The sequence below is a fragment of the Patagioenas fasciata genome, chromosome 3 (assembly GCF_037038585.1).
Source record: "Patagioenas fasciata isolate bPatFas1 chromosome 3, bPatFas1.hap1, whole genome shotgun sequence".
In the NCBI taxonomy this organism is placed as follows: Eukaryota; Metazoa; Chordata; class Aves; order Columbiformes; family Columbidae; genus Patagioenas; species Patagioenas fasciata.
In genome coordinates, this window is record NC_092522.1 from 120,379,804 (window position 1) to 120,399,869 (window position 20,066).

At 42.4% G+C, this 20,066-nt stretch overlaps 1 protein-coding gene across 1 annotated transcript in view; it reads right to left on the reverse strand.

Annotated features, from left to right (window-relative positions):
- Positions 1-1,721: 1,721 nt before the first annotated feature.
- CDC5L (cell division cycle 5 like) overlaps positions 1,722-20,066 on the reverse strand; it is a 41,909-nt gene continuing 23,564 nt past the window's right edge. The window contains exons 15-16 of the mRNA XM_065835506.2: positions 6,805-7,017; positions 1,722-3,720 (exon numbers count right to left, since the gene is read on the reverse strand). Of these exons, the coding sequence (XP_065691578.1) occupies positions 3,616-3,720; positions 6,805-7,017 (318 nt within the window). The 3' untranslated portion in view covers positions 1,722-3,615. The remainder of the gene's footprint in view (positions 3,721-6,804; positions 7,018-20,066) is intronic.

The following is a 20,066-nucleotide window of genomic DNA, read 5'->3' on the forward strand; positions in this document are numbered from 1 at the left end:
AAGTAAGGCAAGAAACTTCGTGGCATTAATTTCGTTTCGTTATTGAGACAGGCAAAAACTTCAGGAGAAAAACTGTGACTAGAGACAGAGAAAGCAGAGAACTGGCTTAAGCGTTGTCTAAACTGAATGGGAGGGAACGCTGAATAAACCTTCCACAGGCACCTTTAAAATACAATAACCTTGTATCTGCTATGTTGCATGGCACAAATGCATATCTGCCGCAATTAACAACTGGTTAATTGTATGCTTTTTAAGAAGAAAGTGTCTTCTGCGACTTACGAGTCCTTCTGAATTTGCCATGAAAAACATTTGCCAAGGCAGAATGTTTGAATACCTGTCTAGCTCCAAAGCTGTCAAAAACACAGGAAACATCAAAGAGGCTCTGCTGCAGCCCTAGAAAGAAAGGGAGTAATTGTAGTTGTGGTATTGGTAAACCTACAAGGGTTTTTTGTTAGTATCTCGAGCTACCACACAACCACAAGTACTGTCATGATACGCATTTATATGATTTTTCCTTTTGGGTATAACCATCCAAGCTAAAATACCACATATGCCAAAAGACTGATGCTTGATACTTCTTTCCAGATGTGCTCTGGTTTAGTTAAATATTTAACACATTTTTAGAAGTATGCAGTCTATAATTGCATTAATACTTCAGAAGAATGATGTCTTGGGTGAGTAAAGGGAAAGATATTTCGAGGTTGGCTGTGTAACCTGCTCCTGGCAGTGATCAGCAGAAGTCAGACAGGTCTCCTCTAAAACACCTCCGATTACCTCCGATTGCCGTGGACAGCATTTAAATAGCTGCACAACCACAACCCTGACAGCATCACAGGATCGGCTGGGTTGGAAAAGACCTCAGAGATCATCAGATCCAACTCTTGGTCCAACTCCAGTCCATTGACCAGATCATGGCACTAAGTGCCATGTCCAATCTCAGTTTCAAAACCTCCAGGACCGGTGAGTCCAGCACCTCCCTGGGCAGCCATTCCAATGCCTGACCACTCTCTCTGCAAAGAATTACTTTCTAATCTCCAGCCTCAATTTCCCCTGGCAGAGTTGAAGCCCATGCCCCCTTGTCCTATTGCTGACTGCCTGGGAGAAGAGCCCAATCCCCCCTGGCTAGAACTGCCCTTCAGGTCGTTCTAGAGAGTGCTGAGCTCACCTCTAAGCCTCCTCTTCTCCAGACTGAACAAGCCCAGCTCCCTCAGCCTCTCCCCATAGGGCTTGTGTTCAAGTCCCTTCCCCAGTCTTGTTGCTCTTCTCTGGACCCACTCCAGCACTTCAATCTCTTTCCTGACCTGAGGGGCCCAGAACTGAACACAATACTCCAGGTGTGGCCTCCCCAATGCAGAGTACAGGGGAAGGATCACTGCCCTTGTCCTGCTGACCACGCTGGTTTTGATACAGGACAGGAGACCATTGGCCTTCTTGGCCACCTGGGCACACTGTTGGCTCATGTTGAGCTTCCTGTCCATTAGTCCCCCCAGGTCCCTTTCTGCCTGACTGCTCTCCAGCCACTCTGTGCCCAGCTTGGAGTGCTGCAGGGGGTTGTTGTGGCCAAATTGCAGGACCCAGCACTTGGCCTTGTTGAACTTCATCCCATTGGAATCAGCCCATTTTTCCAGTTTATCCGGATCCCTCTGCAGAGCCCTCCGGCCTTCCAGCATCCCCCAGAAACATCCCCAAGGCCTAAACAAAGTGACATTCTGCAACGTGACAAAATTGCAAACAGCAAAGACCTTATTTAAATTCATATATGTACAGGCAAAACTTCACGATGCATGCAACTGGAGGTATTTAATTGCTGAATTCCATGCTGTTAACAATACAGTTTTGCCTTTTTTCCTATGCATTTCCACAAACGACTGCTCACAAGACCAATGGTGTAAGAGTTGAAAATAATAAGGATCCCTGAAAAAGTGATGAACATCTCCACAAAAACAAACAAAAAACATGAAGGCAATCCTGTAATGAGATGCCCAGCTTCAGCAAAGGGCCTAAAGTTGCACCAGGGGATGTTCAGATCGGATATTGGGAAAAATTTCTTCCCAGAAAGGGTTGTCAGGCAGTCCAGGGTAGTGGAGGAGTCACCATCCCTGTAGGTGCTTAAAAGATGAATAAATGTGGCATTTAGGGACATGGGTTAGTATCATGATTAGGTTATGGTTGGACTCCATGATCTTACGGGTCTCTCCCAACCAAACTGATTCTATGACTCCATGAATTAAAAACACTGGGAATAGCTGACAAAATTTTAAACATCTAGCTCAAGTGTGGTCTGACTAAACAGCACTCAGAGGAAGATTCTGGATGAGATTTAGAAAAGTACCTCAGTGGAGAGGAAATAATGGATTAATCCCTTCTGATAATCCCATCCCTACCCTTCAGAGAAATAGTCAAAGCAGCTAGAGAATGAAAACCTGTTGAGATGTGATGGGAGGAGTAGTAAACAGGGAGCATCCCACTGCAGGGCTGCTCTGGGCAACAACACAAGCGAGTAACCAGCTCTCAACGAGCAACAGGCAACACTACCAAGGATTTCAGAAGTTCAGCGTGCTCAGAACATAATCCATAAACCCCCAAACAATGATGTGCAATGATGACCTTGTGAGATGATGTGTCTGTGACACACCAGTTGATCAGAGTTGATCAGATCACCCCAAAAACTGAACAGAACAAGCAACTGAGTTCTGGTGCTTGTGACGTGTTAGGACAGACGGATGTGGCCTTTGCAACCACATTCCACAAGGTCCGGGCCAAGGCAGAACTGTGATGTTACTCAAGTCCCTCAGCCCACTGTACAAAAGGAAAAGGTGCATCAACCAGATGGAGGGAAGATGCATTGGGCAAAGATTATTTTAAAAGCATTAGTATTGAGAAAATTAAAGTGTATATTTTCTGCTGAAATCTATGGGAACAGTTAAGGCTACACTGGGTGATTTTATAAAATTTGAACCCAGCATGTTTCAGGAAGGTGAAGTTATATTTACTGCCAGTATGACCATCTGAACATCCTGATGTAAATGAGAGTGTTTAGTCACATGCACAGAGAAGAATCATGAACATGGTATTACAGAGATCACAATTATCCTGCACAGGTCCTCCCCCTCACAAATTACAGTCTTGGAAAATAAAAGCAGCAGCAGTGGAAGGGAAGAAAGATAATTTATCAGAAACACAGACAGAGAGGGGATAAGGGATAGGGGAAGATTCCATTTTAGTTAAAAGACAGGCATTTTATTTCTTAATTATTTTTTAACATTCCAGGTTTATTCAAAAGACATTATTCTGCAGGCATGTATCTTACAGGTCTTAAGACTGATAAAACACTAGGAATAATGTGATAATCCTAGCAAATGAACACATGGATAAAATCATACCAGATTGATTTTCTTTTTTTTAATAAACTTTTGGACATTTCAATGCAATTTTTAATATTTGACAAAGCCATTCATACCTAGAGCATTTGGAAAAGTTCATCAAAAGAATAAAAACTTGACAAGATGCAAACAGCAGACTACACTTGATTTCTGCAACTGATGGCAAGAGCTGCTGGAGAAGTATCTGTACACTTTAAAAATATTACATCAGTGACAAATGGAATTTTGTGCTTTAGTACTTTGCTTGAAAAGTCTCTTTATCCAACATGAAGTCAGCAAATCTCTGCTGGAGCTCCTTTTCTCTCTCCTGCTGCCGCTGCACATCTTCCTTCAGACACTGAAAGGGAAACAGAATTAAGCAACAGGTCAGTTCTTCCAACAGTCACACCCATGAACATCTTTAGCAAAGGTTATATATGTCTATATTTAGCAAAGGTTTTATTTCACTTCCTTCAGAGGAAGGGGGCAGAACTGAGACAGGAGACTGCTGAAATTTCTTATTTTAAATATAAATGCAAAACAGCAGTTGACGTGGCATATCAAGAATCACTGTTACCTTACTTCAGAGATCAGGTCTCTTACGCTGGTTCTGACAGCAGTTAATACAAGACGCTTAAAAAGGAGAGACTTCAAATTGGAAGCCCATCACAAGCAGTGCACTGTATTTAAGTTAGCCATGGATTCTTCTTCCATGAGTTTGTTCAAAACCTATTTTTGTAACCCTCCTAATTAACTCAGCATCTTGCAACAAATGCTTCCACATCTGCCTTCACTCTTGTACCAGAAGAGACAGTAAATGTATTCTGAGGATTAGCTCTGAGTAAAGTGCCATTTACTAAAAACAGGTGCTACTAATAGTTATCAAGCTATTTAACACATTTTTACTGTTAACTTTCACTAAATCTATTAATCGCTTCTGAGTTTGTAAAGACATCTGTCAGAACTTACAGACTATCTTCACAAAATCAGTTTTAAGAACTGATACACTTTATCTTTTTTACATTAAGTCATTGAGAAGATTTGAGACTCCATGGAACCTTCTCTTCTGGAAAAAAACTGGAATTAAAAATTGTGCTCAGATGAGTATTTCTTAGAAAGCAAGTCTGTCACAGGCTGAACGTTGCCTTGTTAACCGAACAAAGGAGAGAAGAATATCCTGGAGGTACTTAAACTAAGAACAGTGGCTCCAAGACACTGTTTTCAGGTATCTCGGTGTACCTGTTTCTGTTAGTTCCATGCTGAAGTTAAGGCTGCTTAAGAGAAAGAGACATCTTTCTCCTCAAAGCTGTGCCAACCAGTTAGAGGCCAGTAAGGCAGGTGGTGTTGTTCAGGAGCAATGGGCCAGATCACACGAGCACACGTTGTTCACCAGCAACAGGACTGTGGGCAAAGGGCCTGTGATCAGAGGATGGCTCAAAATGGGTCCCGCGCTTGGGTCACAACAACCTCAGGCAGCATTACAGGCTCGGGTAAGAGTGGCTGGAAAGATGCTTGGCGGAAAAGGACCTGGGGGTGTTGGTAGCTGAACATGAGCCAGCAATGTGCTCAGGTGGCCAGAAAGGCCAACAGCATCCTGGCTTGTATCAGGAATAGCGTGGCCAGCAGGACCAGGGCAGTGACTCTTGCACTGTGCTCAGCGCTAGTGAGGCCAAAGCCAAATGTTCCGGTCAGTTTTGGGCCCCTCACAACAAGACCTTGAGGTGCTGGAGCAAGTTGAGAGAAGGGAATGGAGCTGGGGAAGAGTCTGGAGCACAAGTGTGATGGGAGCGGCTGAGGGACCTGGAGGGTCCAGCTGGAGAACCGGAGGCTGAAGGGAGACCCTCTCACTCTCTGTAACTGCCTGAAAGGGGAATGACCTATTAGAGAGCAGTGTAGGGGAAAGGGACCTGGGGGCCCTGGTGGACAGTAGGATGACCATGAGCCAGCACTGGGCCCTTGTGGCCAGGAAGGCCAATGGCATCCTGGGCTGTATTAGAAGGGGGGACGTCAGTAGGTCAGAGAGGTTTTCCTTGCCCTTGGTGAGACCACACCTGGAATATTGTGTCCAGTTCTGGGCCCCTCAGTTCCAGAAGGACAGGAACTGCTGGAGAGAGTCCAGCGCAGGGCAACAAAGATGATGAAGGGAGTGGAGCATCTCCCATATGAGGAACGGCTGAGGGTGCTGGGGCTCTAGTTTGGAGGAGACTGAGGGGTGACTTCATTAATGTTTATAAATATGTAAAGGGTGAGTGTCATGAGGATGGAGCCAGGCTCTTCTTGGTGACAACCAGTGATACGACAAGGGGCAATGGGTGCAAACTGGAACACAGGAGGTTTCACTTAAATTTGAGAAGAAACTTCTTCCCAGTGAGGGTGCCAGAGCCTGGCCCAGGCTGCTCAGGGAGGTTGTGGAGTCTCCTTGTCTGCAGACATTCAAACCCGCCTGGACACCTTCCTGTGTAACCTCATCTGGGTGTTCCTGCTCCGGTAGGGGGATTGGACTGGATGAGCTTTTGAGGTCCCTTCCAAGCCCTAACATTCTGTGATTCTGTAAGGCTGGAACATGGAGGGTGTTGGTCTCTTCTCCCAAGTAACAAGTGAGAGGAGAAGAGGAAATGGCCTCAAGTTGCATCAGGGGAGGTTTAGATTGGATATTAGGAAAAAATTCTCCACAAAAAGGGTTGTCAGGCATTGGAACAGGCTGCCCAGCGAAGTGGTGGAGCCACCATTCCTGGAGGGGTTATAAAGACGTGTAGATGAGGGTCTTAGGGAAATGGTTTAGTGCTAGAGTTAGGTTAAGGTTGGACTCTATCATGTTAATGGTGTCTTCCAACCAAAATGATTCTATGATTCTAAACTATACAGAACCTCTGAGCTTCTGCAACCGAGCACCATGTGGAAAGCCCGTACTGAAATGGAGTTATTGTCCTGATTTATACAAGTCCAACCATGTCCAAGTCTGACAACAATACAGCTTCAGGGAGGAACTGACATGTCAAAGGAAAGCAGTATATCCTGTAGCATATACTGGCATTTGGTCCACTGACTTTAAAGGAAGCAGGAAGCTTTATACAAGTTTCAGATCTATCCTATGTTCTAACAGTAATTAAAACCAAAATGAGTCAAATTAAGATAGATATTGAACTCCTGCTGATACGCATTGCAGAAGATTAATAAAATAAACCACATGAGGAAATAAAATAAAAACAAACTTACAAAATACACTAGTAGATTAGTCCTATCTTGTAATATGTCACAGAACCTTTGACATTGATGTGAATGGGAGAAGAGTCTGGTAACAGCCAGAAATGTAATTTAAAAAGACCATTAAAAACTTGGTACCAACTCAGGCCGTGAACCTCAGAGCCCAGGCATTGTAAAAAAACATCTTTTCCACAAAGTGCTTGTATGTGACCTAAGGTATCACACTCAGGAATCTCACCTCCAGTCTCCGTGGGATTGCAGCATCTTCATGTTTCTTCAGCTCCTCAAAAGTACGTAGCTCCAGATGTGCTTGTTCGATCTGGTCCCATAAATCATTCAGTTGTTTGATGAGGCCCATTGCTCGAGACTGATAACCACCAAGCAAGATCTTCAGCTTCTTCTCCATCTTGGCAGCCCTCTTTGCCTCAGTTGTCATGTGTCCTCTGTTTATCTGTCAGAAGGAAACCAATAATCATTCTATTTATCCAGAACTCAAGTCAAGAGGGAGAAAAAAAAAAGCAATGAAGATAAATCTGTGGAACTGTATGGAGTTGATCAAGTTACTTGATTTCTACTAACAAATGATGCTGTACATTTTACAATGACCTCAATTTCTGGATTAAAACCTTTACAATTTAAATACTATTTCAGGGTGAAGTCCCCTAGTCAAAAGAGGGGGTGATGACACCACATATGAGCACGGCTTCATGGACAGGAATTATTGCAGTTGTTAAGCTGAGTAAGCAGCCAAGTCAGATGATACCTTGCTACGTCACCTCCCACTTACACAGGAGATGTTCTTTGCCTCTTTGCCTTAGTAAAGAAACCTAAATAAAGAGATTATGTTCCTTCATTGGCTAAGACTAAATCCAGATAACGTGCAGAGGTGGGACAGGATGGAGACACCAACTACTGTCTGTTTCTAAAAAGTGTGAAAGGCAAATCCAAAAAACTCCATCCAAAACGAAAACAAAACATGGTCCCAAGAAGAACCCAGGTGTCACGATGACAACTCAACATGTGGTGTCATCATAAAGCATCCAAGAAAGACCGCTTGGACTCCAATGCCTCAGTGGCTGAATGCTGGACAGATTACTTGACTAAGGGTTCAAGGCCAGGTTGGATGTGGCTTTAAGCAACTTGATCTAGTGAAAGACACACCTGTCCATGGCAGGGGGGTTGGACTAGATGACCTCAAAAGGTCCCTTCTGACCCAAGCCTTTTTATGATTATGTCTTAGTGTTAATAAGCATGTGCGTATGAGACTGCAATAAGTGAAATTGGTTTAGTCTTAAAATAATCTCACCCATCTATAAAATCACCCATTTAGTTTTACTACATCACTATAATGCCACATCACTATTCCATCCTAACTCCAAACCAAAATCCTGGAGCTCTCCAGTAACGTTGCTTTCGTGCAGAGCTTTTCCCTTATGGATCTCAAAGCAATAAGATTATCTTTAGCTGTCAGACAAATACTGAGATAGGAAAATTAATCAGGTCCCTGTGTAAGAGGCAAAAGCCAGAAGCAAAATCCCACAATTTACAATCCAATAGTGTACACAACAGATGTGACAAAGCGATGAGATTAAAATGTGGTATCGAAACCACAAAGCAATTGACATGTTAGAAGTGAATCTCTCTTCCCTCTGTCATTCCAGTAAGTGCTACCTGGTCTGCCTTGGATTTAGATGATGTAGTTTCCCCAAAATTGTCAAGGTCAGTCCTCTAAAACCATAATCCAGACATAATTCATCAATGGTCAAGTGACACAAGTTACAAAACACAAACAAACAAGCATAATCATGTTAACATGTTATAAATAGTAAAGGCAATAGCATCAAATAAATATTTAACACTGGATTGCAAACCAACAAATAACACAGGAATGTACCACTGAACAAAACTGTGGAGAGGTACAGCATTTCACAGCTCTAAATACAGACATATGGATTTCCTGGTTGTTTAATTTTCTATGCTACTTCCTTTAAAAAATAAAGTAAAACCCTCTTTTTCAGAAAATGTTGTGTGAAAGATGCCAAACTCAACAAAGAGTGGATCAAGCTTCTCAGATTTTGATTTTTGCTACTGTTAAAAGATACATTTTTCTTCATCTTTGCACTAATGTGTAAGTTTCTCAAGTGTTAAAATATAAAAGTCTAACTCAGAACCACAGTGGTTAAGTCACCTATCCTTGCCTCATTCCTTTAAAAATCAAAGCTTTGCTGGTGAATGTTAGAATCATAGAATGTCCTGAGTTGGAAGGGACCCCCAAGGATCATTGAGTCCAACTCCTGTCTCTGCATATGACAACTCCACAGTTCTTACATACAAAGGAATTACCACTGATTAACCAAAAAGTAGATTTGCACTGCTTTGAACCTCACAATTACCCAAGGTAACATCTTTAACCACTGACACTAAACTCCACTGGGAAGGAACTACTTTCTGATCTGTTCTTCACAGTGGTAGCTACAGTCAGACAACCCCAGCCACCAGACTAGAGAAGCCATCACAACCTGGCCAGACTTGATGATCTTAAAGGTCTTTCCCAACCAAAACGCTTTTATGATTCTACCTCACATACCAAACAATCGCACAGTGCATTTCATCAAACTTTCAACCATCCAACTTTATTAAAACACACTGTATTATACAGCTGTATGCTTCTGCAAAATGCCCTACTCCTTAACAATCTATTCATTCATTTAAAAACAGTTTAGGGGGTGGTGCAGAGATAAACAAAGTGAATGGTCAAGGGAGAAAACTGTTAATGGGGGAGTGTAAGAGAAATTTGACTGAGCTGTCTAGTTTGCTCCTGGGGAGACAGATGCAGACTGCTGCACTTTTCAGATTCTGTTTGCAATGTAGACTTAAGCTATGCCCAAGGTGCTTTAAGTATACAGAAAGGCGCCTCTTTTCCAATATTTATATAAATCTAGAGAAAATTAAATAAATAGATTAGGGATTTGTGAGGATACTCTCTGATGGAAAAGTATGAAAGCTTTAAATGTCTTCACTGGTAAATAATATGCTATTACTGCAACAAGAAATACAGCTGTGTGGTAAATGAACTATTTTCCAATTACTGTTTCTTGGATGAAAAACGTGTGTTGAGAGCCACTGACATTTAGAGATCATGGAATAGATTGATGCATAGGCAAACAGAATTTTGTCTGACATAACAAAGATCAGTTGTCCCATGTTGCTCCCCAGCATTACACACGACGTAGAGTACACTTGGTGTGAAATGAAACTTCAATCAGAACGTCACTTTTCTGGAGCAGGTTAAAATAGACCATTTAGAAAAGTTCTACTATTGTGTCATCCTGAGTGAAGATCTGTCAACAAACTGATTTTCTAATAAAATGTTGAACACCGAGTAAGTGAAAACATTAAATACAGCTATAAGTGCTATCTCCAACGTACAGAAAAGAGACTGGATCAGGGCATCATGGCCAGAAGTCCTGAAATATCTGCATGCTCTAAATATCACCAGTAGCAGTGGCAGTAGTGGGTTAGTCTCACACTTTTCACAGAATATCAGAATATCAGGGATTGGAAGGCACCTCAAAAGCTCATCCAGTGCAATCGCCCCGCTGGAGCAGGAACACCCAGCTGAGGTTCCACAGGAAGGTGTCCAGGCGGGTTTGAATGTTTCCAGAGAAGGAGACTCCACAAACTCCCGGGGCAGCCTGGGCCAGGCTCTGACACCCTCACTGAGAAGAAGTTTCTTCTCAAATTTAATTGGAACTTCCTGTGTTCCAGTTTGTACCCATTACCCCTTGTCCTATCATTGGTTGTCACCAAGAAGAGCCTGGCTCCATCCTCCTGACACTCACCCTTTATATATTTGTAAACATTAATAAGGTCACCCCTCAGTCTCCTCTTCTCAAAGCTCCAGAGCCCCAGCTCCCTCAGCTTTTCCTCACACGGGAGGTTTCACAGTATGTTTGGGACTGGAAGGGACCTCGAAAGATCATCTAGTCCAATCCCCCTGTGAGGTCGCACAGAAACGTGTCCAGGCGGGCTGTGAATGTCTCCAGGGAAGGAGACTCCACAACCTCCCTGGGTAGCCTGTTCCAGTGTCTGTCACCCTCACTGAGAAGTTTTTTCTCAAATTTAAGTGGAACCTCTTCTGTTCCAGCTTGATCCCATTACTCCTTGTCCTATCATTGTTTGCCACTGAGAAGAGCCTGGCTCCATTCTCATGGCACTCAGACTTTCTATATTCATGAACATTAATAAGGTCACCCCTCAGTCTCCTCCAAACTAAAGAGACCCAGCTCCCTCAGCCTTTCTTCATAAGGGAGGTGCTCCACTCCATCATCTTTGTTGCCCTGCACTGGACTCTCTCCAGCAGTTCCCTGTCCTTCTGGAACTGAGGGGCCCAGAACTGGACACAATATTCACTAAGGGGAAGGAGAACCTCTCTGACCTACTGACCACCCTCTTTCTAATACAGCCCAGGATGCCATTGGCCTTCCTGGCCACAAGGGCCCAGTGCTGGCTCATGGTCATCCTGCTGTCCACCAGGACCCCCAGGTCCCTTTCCCCTACACTGCTCTCTAATCGATCATTTTACTATTTTTACTACTTATTTTTTAATAATCTTACTATTCCCTAACACCACGTTAGTTGGTTTCAGACAATGAGAACTGGACTTAATATTTCTGAGTTGTTCTGGATATAGATTCTTACTTTTAACGACTAGAGCTCCTCAGATTGTATGCTGCTATTCAGCCCTTGCTTTTCTACTCATTTTCTTGTCTATCTTGGATTATTACAGGACTCACTGCTGTAAAAAGAAAAGTAAGAGGAAAAAAGCCCCACAAGTATCTCAACCCAGAAATAACAGCCCTTTCTTCCTTCTCTGCTTATAGAGAGAAATGTGAACACTCACCACCTTTCCTCCTCCCTCCCAACTACAATATTTTAGGGCCTACTATGAAAAGGTCAAAAGGAGGTCTCAGCTTTTGTAACAAACACTATTTATTAAAAATTGCTGACTGTTGCACGACAGCCAACAACTGCATATAATTTTACTTCAAGCTTCGTAAAATTTTAAGGCTCAGATACCAAGCTAAAAATTCCAAGCAGTTATGAAGAGGTGTGTTTAAACAGTAGTCTACATTATTTGCTTAAAGCTAAGAAATAGATTTCAGTAAAATCTGACAACCATTTCCCCCCTAAACCCAGCAGAAAATGTAAAGACATTTGAAGGATTTCTCCACTTATTTATTTTGTACTGGTCCTTGGCTGGCTTTGGTTCCACTGACTTTTGCACCAGCTACGGTGAAATGAGAACAGCGTGTACAGACACGGGGTAAAATGATATGTGATGTTATGGCAAGCGTGAGAGCCTCATCCTATCCCAAATTTTTTATGTAAAAGCCTTCTCTCATGCCTAATAAAGTTCAGTTTCAAATACTACACTAGAGATCCAAAGAAGAGAAACCAAAACAGAGCAACAGACACAATCAGAGGTTTATAAAACATGATCTAGAAAACGGAGGCTGACTGAAAAAACAGGGGTTTTTTTTGTTTTCTCCATCTAACAAAAATAGAGAAAATGAAGACACAACAACATGCTTTAAATATTCCAAAGACCACTGTGAACAATTGGCCTGTTCTTATGACCACTCAGAAAGGCAGAGAGATTTAAATTTGGCAAGGAAATTTTAGATAGTTAAACCTTACAGCTAACCTCCTAAGGACAACAGAGAACAGGGCAAGACTGCTTATGAGCACAAACATACACCAGGAAAGATTTAAGAAAATCTGACCCTGAAGAAGGAGGGGCTCAAGCACCTTTAAAAATTGCATTTTCACAATTCCTCATCTCATTACGTCTACTAAGGACATTCCTCCTCAGTTCAAAGTGCTGTTTTCCCCTGTACTGTTCTGGTTTCCTTCCATTAAACGTGGAGCTTCTGGTAATCCCTAAACAGTATTAAACACTCGTGTCTTCTAATTCATCTTCTTAATCATGCCTGATGGATAAAATACACAGAAGAAAACCTGCTGTATGTTCTTACCAGAGCCACAGTCAAAATTAAACCAACTTGCTCCATGACCTTGGAGAATCAACAGATCATCATAAAGCTGTTTAGCTTATGCAGGGAAATCCTCTGCCAGCTTTAGCTATGCCGGCTGAACAGGTTACTCTTGGAACCTATCGAGGACTACTCCAAATGTTACTATAACTTCTTTCCTCACCTCAGACCTACAGGTGTCTCTCTCATACTCAATTCTGCTGGCAGGAGCTGGATTAACTTCATTTAAATAGTAGGTTTTGTGAACTTGTCTCATTTTGGCTCAGTCTGCCAGAGCAGCTGGAAGGAGACAATGCACACAGAGATGTCGGCCTTCTGCTCAACGCCAGCTTACACCAAACTGGTTTCACCAGTTCAAACCACCCCAGGGAAAACAATGAACATAACATCAGGGCATTTAGGTGATCTGCCTTTTCAAGCTTGATGGTGCACTCTACAATGACATGTTTTTAAACAAAAAAATCATTAATTATTCTACTTAAAATTCTTTTTCCACTTCTGTGCTCTTGGACAGAATTCTCCATTTTTTGGCTTGAAACAGTTTTATCTGTCAACAGTTTGACCAGGCAAAACTCAGTTCAACAAGACCAAGTAGCAGATTTTGCATCTGGGACATAGCACTCATGGCTGTACATACAGACCAGGGGATGACGTACTGGAAAGCAGCTCTGTGCAGATGGATCTGGGGGTTCTGGTTGACCGTAAATTGAACATGAGCCAACAGCACCCCTGGCAGCCAAGAGGGATCCATGTCCCGGTGCATCCAGCACAGCATTGCCAGCCGGGCAGGGAGGTGATTGTCCTGCTCTCCTCTGCACTGGTGCGGCCGCACCTGGAGCACTGTGTGCAGGTCTGGGAGACACAGGATTAAAAAGATATAAAGCTACTGGAGAGTGTCCAGAAGAGAGACACTAAGTTGGTGAAGGGTTTGGAGAGGAAGCTGTATGAAGAGCGGCTAAAATCACTTGGTTGGTTCAGCCTGGAGAAGAGGAGACTGAGGGGAGAGCTCATGGTGGCTACAGCTTCCTCACAAGGGGAGAAGGAGAGGGCAGGTGCTGAGCTCTTTTCTCTGGTAACCAGTGACAGGACCCGAGTGAATGGCAGGAAGATGTGCCAGGAGAGGTTTAGGTTGGACATGAGGAAAAGGTTCTTCACCCAGAGGGTGCTGGACACTGGAACAGGCTCCCCAGGGAGGTGTCACGGCCCCAAGCCTGGCAGTGTTCAAGAAGAGACTGGACAACGTCCTCAGATACACGGTGTGAAGTGTGGGGTTGTCCTGTGCAGACTTGGACTCCATGATCCTTGTGGTTCCCTTCCAAGTCAGGACATTCTATGATTCCCTGTAGAGCCTTCCTCTTACCTCTGAGTTACTAAGGGTAATAGTCAGCTCTGCTGGAAACTGAAGCTTGGGGTTACTATCAAAGAAAAAAAAAAGGCATTGCCAGTGTAGAACAATACGGGCTAATTCTATCAAACTGCCATCAGCACTAGCTCAGCTAGTGCTAGTGCTAGTTAGCTAGTGCTAGTTAGCTCAGCTAACCAGCTGAAATCACTCCATGTCTTGACACAACTCGAGCACCCTGCTGTGATCCCAAAGATGATGTTTTCTGAACGAGCAAGGGGACAAAAGGATCATTACGAAAAGTTCTAATCGTGTCAGAGCAGTCAAAAAGGGACAGCGAGTAACTTGCAAGAGATGTCTAAGTGGGTTTAATTCTAATTGACTGGGATCACACCAAATTTTTCATGGAAACATAAAGTCATAGGTGATCCTCAAATGATGGCACTGCTGGTATGCAACTGCAACTTCACCAATGAAACTATATTAAATATTCAAAGTTTGCATGGGAATATAAAACTACCTTTCCCTAATTTAATAGGGAAGCCTCAACATAAACTCCTACATTGTACTTTGTTACGCAGATCATATATGATTATGACTTATTGGTACCTGCAGAAGGCTGTTCTCTCTACTCACAGTCAAAACTAATAACCCAAGAGCAATCCCCATGTCAACTATTATTTCAGAAATTATGATTACCTGCCGTCAAATATCATAACGGGAATTAGTAGGGCTGTTGAGTAAAGACAGTACAGGCTACACCAAGAGCAAGCGTCCCCACAGAAGTTTATAACATCCAACTACCTAGATCTAAAATAATCCAGAAAGTTACTGCATAAGTTAACAGTCACTGCTGATCTGCAATGATGACATTAAAGCCCTCTTGGAATACTTTTATTTGGCGATTGCGTCTAAGACTAGTAGTATTATTGGTGATACCCATACATCACAATCACAGTTGAAACACGTCCAGAAAAGCACAATTTAAAAACAAATAGTTTCTTTTTGCTAAGCTTTTCTGAAAACTCTCTACCTCTCCATGGAAGAAAAAAATACAGTAACAGATCACAGACAGCAACAACTACCTCAGGTCAATGGCTTTGCTGAAGTGTACGCAAACATGGGTTACTGCTGTGTCTGATCACAGAATCATTTTGGTTGGAAGAGACCCTCAGGATCATTGGTCCAACCATAACCGAACTCTAGCACTAAACCATGTCCCTAAGAACCTTGTCTAAATGCCTTTTAAACCCCTTCAGGGATGGTGACTCCACCATCTCCATATGAGATCATACGGCAGCAAGCAGAGTGTAATTACCTTCGCAAACCATCACTGCAAACCCAGAGGTCTTGGACTGGTCTCTTCCATAGAAGAAGCTACTAATCTTGTGGAAGCTCATGCCGTAAATTAGCAAACAGCCTGGTTTCCTCTCAGTCCACAGCAGAAGCTCCACGATGAGCTTGCAGCAGTCACTAGCACTCTATTCCAGCGCTAAAATTATACAAGTCTAAATGAAGCAAGTTACTTTGTGAGTAGCAACTCACACTGGCCCAACATCCCCAGGTTCTGACATTACTTCACATTAGAACAGGCGCTGAAGAGCAACAGGTCTGCAGATGAGGTGGCTTCCAGTAACAGAGACTATCCATTTATACTTTTCTCTATCCAAGCACAATTTTCAACAGTGATGGAGTGCAAAGGCCTTTTGCAATGCAGAGTTTTGTTAATGCTGAACTTTAAGGACATAAGTTCCCATTATGAACTGTATTTCCAAACATAAAACCTGATTTCACTAACAGCAAAACAACGGTTTTAGACATGGAGAGAAAAAACCTCCCACCAGACTATGAGCAACTGGCCAAACAAAACGTAACTGCTATGCAGCCTAAGATTATGTTTAATGAACTTTTTAATTGCTCATTTCCAGTGTGTTGGCACATTCTGGACTGAATTCTATACAAAAAAAGGAGTTATCTAGCCACGTCACTTATGACCCTAGAAAGAAGGCTAACGCAATGGTCCAATTTGAAGATGAATTTCAGACTCATAGGCAAAATCACAGAAATTCAATAGGAAGCACTCTCTTACTGATGTTCATCCGCTTCCTTCCCAAGGTCCCAAAGCAAACCAACAGTAAGAGAACTGGTAAAAAATTAGTAGGATTCTTCTCTGGAAATAACTGTTTAACAGCAAAAATATAGTTCTGTTCCCCAGTGCTGTTCAATTGGTATTCTGAGAAATGTCATTGCTTTAAAAGTTGGTTAGATTTGAATAAAACTAGACCTGCTTTCCTCCTTCCTGCTCACGGTGATGAAGGTTTTGGGGTGGGGGGCAGGGGGGTGTAGGTGCTGAACGCAAATGTAATTTGAGGGGAAAACCAAGCACATAAGAAGTTGATTCACCTAAAGGACAGTAAACAATGTGGTTTGGTTTGTTTTTTTCAGAGTTTTAACATGCAGAGATACAAAGCTCCAGCTTGACTCAACAAGCTGTAAATGGAAAAGACAACTACTTTCCAGGTATTACAAGCACATTTAAAGATTCAGCAGTTTTAGATAGCGGTTTTCGTTCACAGGTTTACAAGTGCTTCACAAACTATACAGAGCCCCATAAGGTAGATGTTACTCCTTTTCCAGTGACAGAAGAACCAAGGGAGACATTAAGACCTAGTTTTGTTTCACTGATCTGAGGTGCTCTAGGTGGCTCTGTAATAAAAGGAAAAAAAACCCACACACATAAAAAACCAAACAAACAAGTAAATAAACAAACAAAACAGGAAACTCAAGAGGGAAATTCAACTCCTAAATGGGCCAAGTTGCTCTCAGGAGCTGCCTTGTCTCTACCAAAACCAGGGAGAGCTTAAGGCAAATGCAGCTTTGTTCTAGTCATGAGGCTAAAATAAGGTGTATCAGATCTGAACTCACGAGAATTGCTCAAAACCAGAAAAGGAATACTCACCTGCACTAGAAAGAAAACACAAGACTTCTGGCTATATCTGTTAATCTTCCCTGGCATGTTTTTTCTTACTGTAGACATAAGTTATCCTTGGCAATACAAAAACTTTTACTTATTGCTTTCCTCTTTCTAGGTTATGATCCACCTTCATTGTGGATCTCACAAATCATCAAAAATTCTGCAAGCAAAGATGTGATGTCTTATAGCTAAGCTGGTCTACTATCCAGCTACTATGGAAAGGGGTCTGGTCTGGCTGCTTAATCTAAACATAATTAATTTACTGTCAATTCAACGATCCAGATTACCAGAGAGCACTGATACAAGGTCAGAGGTAAAGGCAGGTGGCAGCTGGATAAAAATAAGTCGCACTGACCCTTTTTTGCACAAGCTAAAACATTTAAGTGCCCTGACTGTAGTACAAACCGCATGGTAGTAAACAGTGTTTTCACACACAGGTGAAGATAGTTCTTACAGGATCTGTCACATATCTGTGCTAGCCAGTATATACCCTCCAAAACCACTGTGCTAAATACACGTACTCCAATTAATCAACTGTACGTTAAGCAGACATCAGACACTGCAACAGTGGTTTTACATAAACAGCTCGATCAGATTATGAGCAGATTGACAATGAAGACCTCCGATAACCTCAGCTGTTACCCTCTGGTGCCAACTACATTCCCAATAGACCTTACTTTAAAAGTGTATTCCACGAAGGCAACACAGTGATACAAACGAATGTCTCATTCCTCAGAGATTCTGCCATATTTTAGTTTTATGAGTCACTTCTCTATCCTAGGCTTATAAATTCTTGTATTTTCTCCAGGTGTTTTCTCGGTAACAGCATACCTGAAAATCCAAAAGAAACTGCAAGCTTTAGAACCACGTAAACTAGAAAGAAATTAAAATACAATCCTCAATAAACTAATAAGAGATACACTTTGCAGCAGAGCGTATCATTTAATAAATAAAACTCCAGCTAAGCAACTGGTTTTCAATATAAATTAATTCACAGGGCTTGGGCTGCAACCAAAAGCAAAAATGGATGCTTGGTGTGGTACATTATATATATCTTGGATATTGCAAAGAACAGTTTACTGTGCTTTGACTATACGGTGTAACTAGAGCTTCCTCCCTTGTAGATTTCCAGTAGTGTTTATAATTTAGCAATCAACTGAAATTATGATGTTAACTACCACAGTTTTAATAAAAATACTTGTGTGCCGCAACCCACCATTATGAACCGCCTTCAAAGGAAAGGTAAGGCTGGCAGGAAGTGACTGTTTTGAACTACAAAGTAAAGCAACTACCTTGTTAAATAGATGCCTCTATCTCATTTCGTCTGATAAGGTTCCTGGTGTAACACACACCTTAGGTAGGAATGGTTTTCTTTATAAATATATTGCTTAGAGGAGAAGGGAGCACAAGAACAACAGACATATAGTGAGGTCCCAGGGATTCATTTACACGGACCTGAAACACCCCATCCATAATCATCGAATCATTTCAGTTGAAAGAGACCCTCAGAATCATCAAGTCCAATCATAACCTAACCAACTCTGGCACACTAAACCATGTCCCTAAGAACCTTGCCTAAACACCTTTTAAACCCCTCCAGGATGGTGACTCCACTGCCCTGAGCAGCCTGTTTCAATGCCCAACAGGCCTTTCCAGGAAGAATTTTTTCCTAATATCCAATCTAAACCTCCCCCGCTGCAACTTGAGGCCATTTCCTCTTGTCCTATCACTTGCTGCTTGGGAGAAGAGGCCAACACCCTCCTTGGGATCCCTACAAAAAGCCTGAAGCTGCTCTAGTCCCTCCCCAGGGCAGCTCTTCATCCAGCAGTATAGAAAAGCATCCTCACCTTTACAAAGAGCAGCAAAAACGACAGAGCAATCCTCACGCCCTTTTTTCTGCCACAGTCACCAGTCCAAACCATTTCTCACATCAGGATCCATCCTGGCCAGGGGATGGTTCCCAATTTAAGAATAAAGCCACAGCCAAGGCCAAACCCTTAGCTGGTCTAAACCAGACTCATTCACACCAGCCAGAGCTGTTCCCTCGATTTTTTTTTTCAATTGAAACATTGCTATATTTTTTATTATTATTTTTCATAAAGACACATTCATACAAACTTTAATTGAGGTCTGTTTGGGCTCAGCAGGCAGGGCCTGTCTGGCTGTCACAGCCCATCCCTGCACATAGGACCTGGTGCACTCCACGCTCTGCTGCTTTACCCTGACTTCTTATATATTAAAATTGAAATTATTTTCTTCTTCAAGCAGGAAAAATTAAGGAAACCACCTTTACATTGAGGTAATTTAATGCTCCAGCTACAACCCTCTGCCCAGCAAACCTTTGTCCAGTCTACCCATGTTTATGCTGTAATTAGATTTAAATTTTCTAACTTCATAAATACAGAAAGCTGGATTTTACCACTTTCTCAAAGTTGACATGCTAATGTTGTAACACTCTTTAATAGTATTAAGTAACACATTCAAAGAGTCCCAGACCCTTAAAATAAAGAAATGAAAAGTATTACTAATACATAGAAGTGTATTCCAATATTAAAACTACTGTGGATTTGTACGTTACTGGTGCCTGGACAGGATATGGAGCCAAACAGAAGCTCTTGCAACCACTCTGCTTCACCTCCTGTAGTCCATCAGTAACAGCGCAAATCTGTTTGTGATATCGCCATCCACTTCAGAAAGATGAATGTCATGTCGACATATACACAAAGCTGCCACCACTAAATCACTCCGATAGTGAAAACAGGCCAATTAGAGCAAGACAACAGTTTGTCCACACCATCAATCCCCCCTGTAATCTCCGAGCGATGAAGACAACAGAAGAAATTGCTGGTTTTGCACAGATCTGCATGGTGTTAGCAGTCCCATATGGAAGCATTCGACAGTGACTGCCCCATGTGCAGCTGCCTCCAGCAAACATCACTAAACTCTTGTGCTTTTTCCTAATGATCTTACTGCAATCTGAAAGGGGGGAGGCAGACCCAAAACTGACCAACATCAGTTGCTGGCAAACTCTCTTTTACAGTTCCTATTCTTCTCTCAAAGGAAGTCAAGAGTACAAGCAAGTATCTTGGGGTATTGAAAGCTGAGCTAATACCCCTGCTTTTCATTAA